Below are 11,500 nucleotides of genomic sequence, written 5' to 3'. Positions count from 1 at the left end.
AATTGTTCTTTGAGGTTACACAACGAAGTTATGGAAGTCACAAAAAATATTTAATTAAAAAATAAAAAAGAGAGCAATGCAAACATAAATTTATTACATATTCTTAATGTGTCTCAAATAAAAACTAAAATATTATATTAAACATCATACATATAAATAAGAAATATATAAATTTATATTAATAATAAATGTATAGTTTTTTGATTTTCCCGCCTTTGAATAAAGCGGGACTGATAACGTGATTATTTTACGCCAAGTACCAGACAACTGCAGTTTGTTTATATTGTTATTTTGAATATAATCAACGATAAATATTAATGATTGATGATCAAATATTAATAAAAACGAGAAAATATTATGTAATTTGATATAATTGGCACCAAAATGACTAATTCTGCATTCATCCTTGATAATGGAGCATACACAACCAAAGTTGGACTCTCTACAGAAAATCCAAAGTAACTTTATATTTATGAAATAAACAACAATGCTTGCTATATTCATAATTAATAATATTTAATCACATGATATTTGCAGGATAGTTCCTAATTGTATAATGAAAGCGAAAAGTGAACGTCGAAGACCTTTCATAGGAAATCAAATAGAAGAATGCAGAGACGCTTCTGGACTATTTTATATTTTACCATTTCAGAAAGGATATCTTGTAAATTGGGATATTCAAAAAACTGTCTGGGATTATATATTTTCAAAAGAATGTTGTCCTGTTAATTTAAGTCAACTTTCTGTGGTAGTAACTGAACCACCATTTAATTTTGCAAGTATTCAAGAGGCCATGACTGAAATCTTTTTTGAAGAATATGAATGCCATAGTCTTCTTAGGATAAATACAAGTAGTCTTTCATGTTACAATTATAGAAGTGAAAGACCTGGAACTAAATGTTGTATAATAGTTGATACTGGATACAGCTTTACACATATTGTCCCATATGTAAATGGTATTAAAATTAAGGAAGGTATACGAAGAATAGATGTGGGTGGAAAACTTCTTACAAATCATCTGAAAGAGATAATATCTTATCGTCAATTACATGTTATGGATGAAACATACGTAATAAATCAAGCAAAAGAAGATTCTTGCTTTGTATCACAAGATTTTTATAAAGATATGGAATCTGCTAAGAAAAAGTTAGAAAATAATGACATTGTTAAAGATTATGTTTTGCCAGATTATACAACATTGCGGCGAGGCTTTCTTAAAAATCCAGAGGTTTCTAATGAACAACAAGCAGTTCGTTTGAGCAATGAACGATTTGCAATACCTGAAATTCTTTTTCATCCATCTGATGTTGGTATTCGACAAATGGGTATACCAGAAGCTATTATAGATTGTTTGAAAGCTTGTGAAGAAGAAACATGGCCACATCTTTTATCTAACATAGTACTTACAGGTGGAAATGCAAAGTTTCCAGGTTTTCGAGACAGAGTGTTTAAAGAAGTTAGAAGTCTTGCACCATTTGATTATATGATAAATGTTTTTTCACCAGAGAAGTAAGTATTCAGCATATTCTCTTATTATTTTTATGTTATACTAAAAAATTTTAATAAATTTTCCAAGAAAAATATTTTTTATTTACAGTCCAATCACTTATGCATGGCATGGTGGAAAAGCATTATCAAAAGATCCAATATTCTCTGGTCTTCTTGTAACAAGAGAAGAATATGAAGAAGAAGGTCAATCACTTTGTTTTGAAAGATTTGATGTTTAATAACATTATTTAAACAATGAAAGTTACATATTTTTAATAAATATGTTGTCTTTGTACAATATTTATTTTTATCATTTCCAATTAAAGTAAACAATGAACAATAAAATGAAGTCTCATTATTCATAATGTTCAGGAATATTGTTTTGTCCTAAGCTTACAATTAGTTCATCTTAAAAGAAAGATTGGATTAGACTAAAAATTTCAATGATCGTACAGTGCGATAAACTTAAAATAATTTTAATTTAAAATAACAATACTTAAAAATTTTGATATTGGGATTGTTGGCTGCGTGTAATATCAACATATATTGATTTCTTATTAAATTTATTGATAAGCGAATTATATCAACGAGTTATATCGCAGTTCTTACAGGACGAGTAGGAATGTATAGTTTATTTTACTCATCATGCGTTAACCTACGCACTAATAATTATATAACGAGATAAAGCACGAATCAACACTTGCAATTTAGTTATTTGTGCAATTAGTTGTGTAATTTAGTTACCTGTCTGTTATTTCGTCCTCTCTTATGTATTAGTCTTTAATTAGACTTCAGCAAACTGTATTCTTAATCTGAGTTCTCTTAATCACCTGAAGCTTTAGACGTGATCTTCAATAAAAAATATAAATTATTATATTAATAAAAAAAATATTATAATGCGCATATGTATATAATTTCAAAATAGATATAATAATGAATACATTAAATAATAAAACAATCTATTTATAAGTCCGTTAAAAAAATGGACATCATGGAAAGATAGAAAAATCATTATGGAACATAGTAAATTTTTATTGAATTTAAATGCAGCCATTAGCTCGATAGTACTTGCGTTATTTATATTTATTATATATCGCAACTAATATCGATTTCCAGGTCTCACCACATGGAGGTTGCTGCATATGGAGACCCACGGGCTAAGACTCTACTATTAATATAAATTATTTTAGAACCAATTAGAACTAATTATATAAAATCATTATTATTATATATTTGATAACAATTATTATAATTTGGAAAAAGAAACAAAATCAATCGCGAAACGAATCAAAAATTTTTTTCTAATCAATCGAGATTAGACGAAAATTTATGAATCCGTTTGATGTCGACCTACCTACCCGGAAAAGGGAAGAGAGCACTTCAATGAAACTCTATTCCCTAACGCGACTAATGGTGAATGCTGGAAACAAAATGATTATGCTGAAATGAAAAGTGGAACATAATGATTAATATCGCCGTATTATCCAAAATGCAACAGAAATAATTTAATCTTTTGTAAAATTAAAGATTGGCTATTTTGTACTTCTCTTTTTGGATTACACATATTATTTTATTATCTAATACTTCATCATAAATATATATAAGTTCTTCAGAAGTTGTAAACAGTTCATCTGTGTATCTGTGAACATAAAACATCTAAACCATGTTACAATTAAACAAGATGCAATCATTATAATATGCGAATTTTATATAATAAACCAATAGTCAGTCACCTGTGAACATAAAACATCAAAAATATTTCGTAATTAAATAGGAAGTTATGAAAATAATATACAAATCTTATATAATAAACCAATAGTCAGTCACCTGTGAACATAAAACATCAAAAACATTTCGTAATTAAATAAAAAGCAATCAAAATAATATGCGAAACTTATATAATAAATCAATCAAATATAAAACAACAATTTTGTAATCAAATAAGAAGCTATTAAAGTAATATGCGAATTTTATATGATGAACCAGTAGTTATCTGTGAACATAAGAAATTTATAACGTTATTATTTTCTGAAAACAATAAATAATTTTCAATTAATCATATGGAAAATAATTTTTTTACACATTCACACTCATTCACACATAAAAACAATAACGAGAAGACAGATCAGAATGAATGAAGTCGAATCTTGCCAATTTTCGAAACACGACATTTTCTGAAACAGAAATAAACTCTGTGTAAATTAGTAAAAAGTTTTTTTTTCAATATATCAAATGAATAGTAGAAATATTTTTTATAATCCCAGTTCTTCATCCAAGTCCTCAATGATTAAACGCATTATTATTTTGCTATCATGAGTAGAACAAAATCTGGAACACAAATCAATTTTATATAATGCATTTTTAATCTTTATTAATTTATTTTGACATCATATATGATAATATTACAAACCTTGAAATATTATTTCTTTTTATGTTGCTAATACCCGTTGATAAAAGGATATTATATTGTATTTTGTAATATTTAGCCTTGAAACTTTAGAATAATATATTCTGTAACAAAAAACTATATAAAAAAGCATGTGTGGAAAATAAAATTGTATATAAAATAAACGGCCAAAAATTCTTTTTGACAGTTCTTTTTTTTTTGACAATAAAGCATTAAAATGGACAAAAAATTAGTATTAAACATTTCAAATTCTCAATGCATTAGAAAATGTGTTTTACCTTTAAACAAGATTACAAAATTATCCACGACTTTTATGCACAAATATGAAAATCCAAAAAAGAAAAATTGTATATAAAATCTTCAAATATTTAATACACTTACAAATTAATTTTGAATTTAATTTTTAGTTTAATAAACTTTGCAAATTATTCAAGACACGTTATGAAAAAAGAAAAAAATTGTGAATATTTCACAATAATTAAAAATTAATTTTAAGTCGCGTAAAAAAAAAAAAGATAATAGAAAGAACAAAAAGTATACTATCCCTTGGATCGTATTACAAAATGCATACACAATTTTGTATGCTGCCATAAACATATCCATAACGAGATCAGATCTATATTTAATCGACGGATTACAAATATTTCATTTTTTACGTTTATATTAACGCGAAGTATGCAGTTACATCAAGTGTCTAATATATATATTACATTATATATATATATATATATATATATATATATATATATATATAATAGACTTTTTATCTATTAAATTACAAAAAATATAGTAATACAATTTTACAATTTTAAAACCATATATTTAAAATATAATTAATTATAAGAAATAATGTTAATTTTACGGAATAGTAATGCAATATTAAATCTTAAAAAAAAAAGAACAATAAGATTATGTATAAAAATATTATATATACTCGAGATAAAATAGTTTTAATATTCTTGTATAATATTCTTACAAATTTATATTATGAATTCATTTTATCACTACTGCTTGCTTTAACAGATCCTAATTTCCTTAACTACATCAAGTCTTATAGATTTTTAATCAGAATAATTAGAATCTATGTAAAATGATGATGATATATCATACAAGTTACGTAAAATGACTCTTACAATAATTGAGCCGTTTTACAACTTGTAAAAAAAACTGTGTTGGTATTGGATAAAAAAAAATATATATATATATATCATCATAAAAAGAGAATACATATAAAAAAGATAAAGAAAGAATTACTGATTTATTAACAATCATATACAAATTTCAGAATTATTTTGAAATAAAAATCTACATGCTTGAGTATCCAGGTGCATTCCTGAATGCAAACCTGTCCCTGAACTATTTATCGCCCACACTCCTGAGTATGGGACAGCCTTTTCATTCGTTTTATTTGTATACCAAGCTTATACATTTTTCTTCCGTAAAATAATTATATTTCTTTCAAATATGAATAAACATTTGTTAATAATCTTTGTTTCAATCATTATACTTTCTTAATATTTCTTATGAAACTTTCATATATATAATAAAAATACTCCCCTCTTTCTCTCTCATATATATACTTATTAATTCTGTCACTTTATATTCACTTGTTAATAATTTCGGAATAAAAATGTATACCCTTGACATATCTTATGCACTCCTGAGTGCAAGGCTGTTATTTTTGTATCATATCGCTCGCTTAGCAAGATTTAAACATTTCTAATTTTGAATGATTCAAATTCTTTTTTCATTCACCTGCACTCTATTTAAGTATAAATACATTATTATATTAGGAGGAGGATGAAATAATCTTCAATTATTATAAATAAATATTATTTCTTTAAAAAAATAAGATAAGACTGGAATATATAAATATTTATTTATTATATACTTTCATAAGTGCATTTTCATTTTGATCATTCGAAACGAGAAATGTATATCCTTACTATAATATGTTCATCTGCATTCCTGAATGCAGGCATGTACTTACTATGACCTATCATATGCACTCCTGAGTGCAGGCAAGCCATTTCAATCGCTTCATTTATATACCAAGACTTATGCATTTTTATTCCAAAAATATTCATACTTCTCTTAAATACGTATAAATATTTGTTAATAATCTTTGTATCATTCATTAATAATCTTCTTAATATTTCTTATGAAACTTTCATATATATAATAAAAAAACTCCCTCTTTCTCTCTCATATATATTTATTTAGTTTTTCATCACATATTTATTTGTTGATAATTTTGGAATAAATATGTATATCCTTGACATATTGTAATATGCACTCTTGAGTGCTGGCTGCCGTTTATGTCGCTTCATTCATCTAGCAAGACTTATACATATCTTATCGGAATGATTCAAATTTTCTTTTAATCCATTTGCACCATTTAAATATCATTCAACTATTATATATGGAATAAAATTAAATTTCATTTATTTATTGTTAAACAAATTTAATATCGTATATTGAAAAAAATATCACCAGAGTTCGACGTATTTATATATTTCTGCATTAAGTATCCTTATTAGTGCATGCATTCATCTTTGATTATTCCGAATGTGAAATGTATATCCTTACTATAATTTGTTCATTTGCATTCCTGAATGCAATCATGTACTTACTATGAACCTTTCTTATGCACTCCTGAGTGCAAGCAAGCCATTAAATTTGTTTCATTTATATACCAAGACTTATGCCATTTTATTCCAAAATATATTTATATTTCTTTCAAATATGTATAAACATTCATTAATAATCTTTGTATCATTCATTATATTTTCTTAATATTTCTTATGAAACTTTCATATATATAATAAAAATACTCCCTCTTCCTCTCTCTCATATATACATTTATTTCTTTCATCTCATATTCATTTATTGATAATTTTGGAATAAAAATGTATATTCTTGACATATTTTAATATGCACTCCTGAGTGCTGGCTGCCATATTATATATTTATCTGCATTCCTGAATGCAGGTATTTCAATTCATCAAGTCTTGTAGATTTTTAATCAGAATAACCAAAATAAACAGAATAATCAGGATAATTAGATTAATCAGATTAATCAGAATAATCAGAATTATATTGCAAAAAAATAATGAGAGTGAGAATGGAGATGATAACGATAATGATTACCACATAAGAGTCATTTTGCAACTCGTGGTAGAGCTGTGTTGACATTGAAATATGCATATATCTCGTATATATGCATACGCATTATGAAATTATGAACATGAAAAAATATGATTAAAATATGATTATTCTGAATAAAAAATCAACATGCTTGGGTATCCAAATGCACTCCTGAGTGCAATGCTGCTGCAGGCCACGGACGTCCACACAATATTTAACGAGCGTGACTCTATTTTTCTAACTAAAAATATATTGTAAAAAAAAGACTCTACTTTAAAACTTTAAAATGCAAGGACTCGACTTTAATTTAAAACAGAAAATGCAATGACTCTACTTTAATTTAAAAAGAAAAATGCAAGGACTCGACTTAAATTTAAAATGAAAAGAGGGAGGGCTTGAATTTAATTAGAAAGAAAAAAAAATAAAAATAAAAATAAAAATAGAAAATGCAAAGGGCTTGATTCTACTTTGAAATGAAAAATTAACTCTACTTTTAAAAAATACAATGACTCGACTTTAGTTTAAGAAAAAATTGCAATGACTATTAATTAATAACTAACTGCAAAAGCTTGACTCTAATCGCAAAATTCCTAAGTTTTCACGAACGCGAGTGCGGAATACCGTAGCAAGGAGATGGAATGGTCCATCATCTCCATTCAGGAACAAACTACTACGAGCATAAGTGTCAACGTGGTAAAGGGTAAAAGGGATTTTGATAAGACCACAAGCCATTAACGAAGGGTTCGACATACCGACCACCTTTGAAAAATGACTTGTAGTCGATAGTTGCCCTCTTGAGCCACAATATGTGGGGGCCTCTTCAGCACATAGCCACTTCTTGCTTCGTGCCCTAACCACTGCATTGGAGCATTCCTTACGTGCGACGCAAGATAAGTTTACGCATCAAAAAACGCCCTACCGTTCGAAGCAACGCACCCACAAAGATTGACATACTGCAGTGGTTGCTACTATAAGAATGAAATCGTCCCTAAGCTAAACCGACCTAATCCCGACCTGATCTCACTTTACGCGACAAGACTCAAACCACTCGTGTAAACGCACGCATCAAACGAGACGCAATAATCGCAAGCTAAAGGGTTGGGAAGTGAAAACACATTTTCGCACGCAGGTTTGTTCTGGTTTTTTTTTTCTTTTTTTTTTCCTTAACCTAACGAGCGGTAAGCGCTTGCGACGTAAAGTATCGATCTCTTCTAAATAGTATAACCACTGTAGTATGGCAAAATTCGCGAATGAATCACCCCAAAACGGCACTGACGAGTCTCAACACGTATTCTCAACTGCGTTTTCTACTCTGCCTAGGTGCGTCTCGATTTTCTAACGATATTTATTTATTTATTTAACCGATTGAAAAAAGAAAAAATAATAAAAATACAATATTCGTATATAAATATTCGAACTAAACCGTAAAGCTATCCTAGCCTGTGGACGATTATTGGACTCAAAGAATCCACCAACCGTACACAATAACACAGGCACATTTAATCGAATGCTCCAGCAGATATAATATTCATTTTAGTCGATGAACCTATTACAAACTAATATTAACTCGTTGCACTTGAAAGATGAATATAGTTTCGGTAAAATGTCAAGATCACAAGAGTTGTAATATTTCCATTTTACATATGTAGGTATATTCTATTTCTAAGTAAGAAATATATAGATAGTAAATATTTTAAGAATCGCGAAGTGCAAGAATTAATTTAAAACTAAGTATCGAACTAATTCAAAATCCTTTGCTAAATTCAAAAGATATGGAATGTATCTGATGTTCTCATTGGGTGCAAAGTTTTTCGAACTGTTTGATACTGATATATCGTGTGATGCAAAGTGTCAGCAAAAAATCTAAGAAAAAAAAAATTAAAAAAAAAAAAGAAAAAAAAAGATAAAGTTCAGCCATGCTGAAAAATTGTAAAATTTGCTGAAACTTCACAAATCCCCGGAGAAAGGACTTCCCACTCCTGAGTGGGAATCGGATCCTTACCCGGTCCCTACCTACTTAAAATTAATTGAAACATTCACTCAGAAAAGTATGCTACCTGCCTGCCTATGACCTATATTTAAAAAGTGCAAACATTCACACCAACACATACACTCCACGGTTCTCTCACACTCCACCAGGGTGCAAAAGCCTACACTAGAGAGCATGCCCCGGGGCACCTCCGACACCCTAGTTCAACCACGTATTTTTTCTAATATATATAGGAGTACGTACCATTTGCTGAAATCGACTGCCAAGGCTAATGATTATTGCATATATGACTAAAGCAAAAATACTAGTATATACTAGTATATATATAAATACTAGTAATATATACGAGTATTTAAAATTTTCCACAAAAATGTGGTAACTACTATGCAAACCGATATTATTATAATTATATATTAGATATATAATATATTTATTTAAAAGTTATCGCGAAACGATGTACAATGCACTTCCTAAAACGCACATACAAGTGCAAGGTACACCGTGCAATCACCAGCACAATGACAGCCGCTGAAAAGGAAACTTAAAACTAAATCCACACTGACTGTTTCTCATCCATACGAGTAACACCTGGGTTAAACGCATAGATGAGAACGCAGAAAGCATGGGGGGAGAAAGGGGTATTAGTATATTAGTGCTGAAAATCCTGAGCTAAAAAATGATTAATTTATAATATATATAAAAAAATATATAAAAAAATATATAAAAATATATATATATATATATATAAAATTTAAGCGGACTGTGACTCTAGAGTCTCTTTGCACGTCTTATTAGCAAGAGCTCAAGCAAGGATGGATGATGGTAGGCGGTCACCACATACGAGTGTGACCACCACATATGGGTTTTACCACTAAAAGTGGTAAAAAAATAATAAGTGGCAAAAATAGTTTTGCAACCCCACCTGTATGCACCGCTTAAGGGCCTTTGAGCGACCCGCGGTAGGCAGTCGTTGACATGGAGGGATGAAATATGCACATAGCTCGTATATATGCATACGCATTATGCAGTTATGAAATTTCATTATTAAAAAATATATAATTTTAATAAAAAACCTCGGACGACTCCTTTCATCAAATGGCTGTTCTAATGAAAGAACGGGATTATAATCCACCATTTAACTGACAGAATCTATCCGTCGCGGAAGGGGTTTGTCTTCTTGCTCATTTGTTGGTAAATCGATATTTTGAAATATCGAAGTAAATCGCGATTAAATGGACTAAGTACGAAGCAATGCATGTAACGTAAACCACGTTATATGCTTTATACGAAATCGGGTAAATTAATGCCCGATTTCATTACTAATATCGCGAGCAAAAACGAAAAGAGAAAAAAGTGCTAATAAACAGCACTGTAGATTAAACGACTTTGAAACAAGAAGACCCTGGCCTGAGCTATATATATGCACATAATAATAATAATAATAAAATATTCACAAGAAAATATCTAACCAAACATAGGGACCACTCGTGAATAAAATCAAAGATTTTAATCACGGACACTTTTGCTCGTTTCGGACATAGGACGTCTACGAATACAACCAGTAACCCGTGCCGATAAGGACCTTTCATCCTCGGCATGATGGGCACCAGAGGAACTTTAAATTTTTCACTTACTACTTAAGAAGTTCTGCGATGGCTCCAAAACACTCGTCCCCCTCGTAGGAGGTTGAATGATGTCGTGAAGTTGATTGAAATTATCATTGATTCGATGAATCGTTGAATCGATGAATCTGTAATATAAAAAAGAACAAAAAAAGATTAATTATATGTTCCATATCGAACTAATATATTTATGAATGAATGAAAATGATTAAAAAAAAAAAATATATATATATATGATTTAAACGATGAACGAAAGAAGTTACGATTGCAAGAAAGAAATATACTTACATATAATTGTATCCAGATGAAGCTTTACGTTCGTCGGTAAAGATGAAGAGGATGAATTTTTAAATTCACACTTTCGACCATTACAATATTTATCGCAACGCAATCCTCTTCCACCGAATAGGCCGAAAGTGTGTTAATTATTCTAACAACGCGGCGGACGTATGATTTTAACAAGAATATAACATAAATTCTTGTTTTTGATTTTACTAACGCGACCGAGAAATTCTAAACGGCGAACAACACTGACTCTAATTCGCGATTTTATTTTATTTTATTTTTAAAGCAACCTATTCGGTTGCAAAACAATCAAACTAACTCGCACAAGCACTGACTCTAAGATCGCATTGCGCGCGATCTACAACTGAAGACCTGTTGAATAAAAATTGTTAAAGCAAGCTGTGGCGTTTACTTCTACAATTTATATCGTATTAAATATTATATATTAAATATTAAATGTTCGATATTAAATATCATATATCATATTATTCAAATTACATGATTTAAAATCATAAATTTATATTACATCTTCTGTACGTTATAATAATAATTAAAAAAAAT

General features: G+C 28.9%; 1 protein-coding gene across 1 annotated transcript; it reads left to right on the top strand.

Moving 5' to 3' along the window:
* The first annotated feature begins 8 nt into the window (after positions 1-8).
* LOC127069912 (actin-related protein 6) lies at positions 9-1,788 on the top strand. Its single transcript, XM_051007591.1, has 3 exons — positions 9-458; positions 538-1,509; positions 1,598-1,788. Exons 1-3 carry the CDS (start codon positions 385-387, stop codon positions 1,725-1,727), a joined length of 1,176 nt encoding a protein of 391 aa, XP_050863548.1. The 5' UTR covers positions 9-384; the 3' UTR covers positions 1,728-1,788.
* The last annotated feature ends 9,712 nt before the right edge of the window (positions 1,789-11,500 follow it).

This window comes from Vespula vulgaris, chromosome 1, assembly GCF_905475345.1.
Source record: "Vespula vulgaris chromosome 1, iyVesVulg1.1, whole genome shotgun sequence".
Lineage (NCBI taxonomy): Eukaryota > Metazoa > Arthropoda > Insecta > Hymenoptera > Vespidae > Vespula > Vespula vulgaris.
The sequence above is the reverse complement of the archived record's forward strand: the minus strand, read 5'-3'. Positions and strand labels throughout refer to the sequence as shown.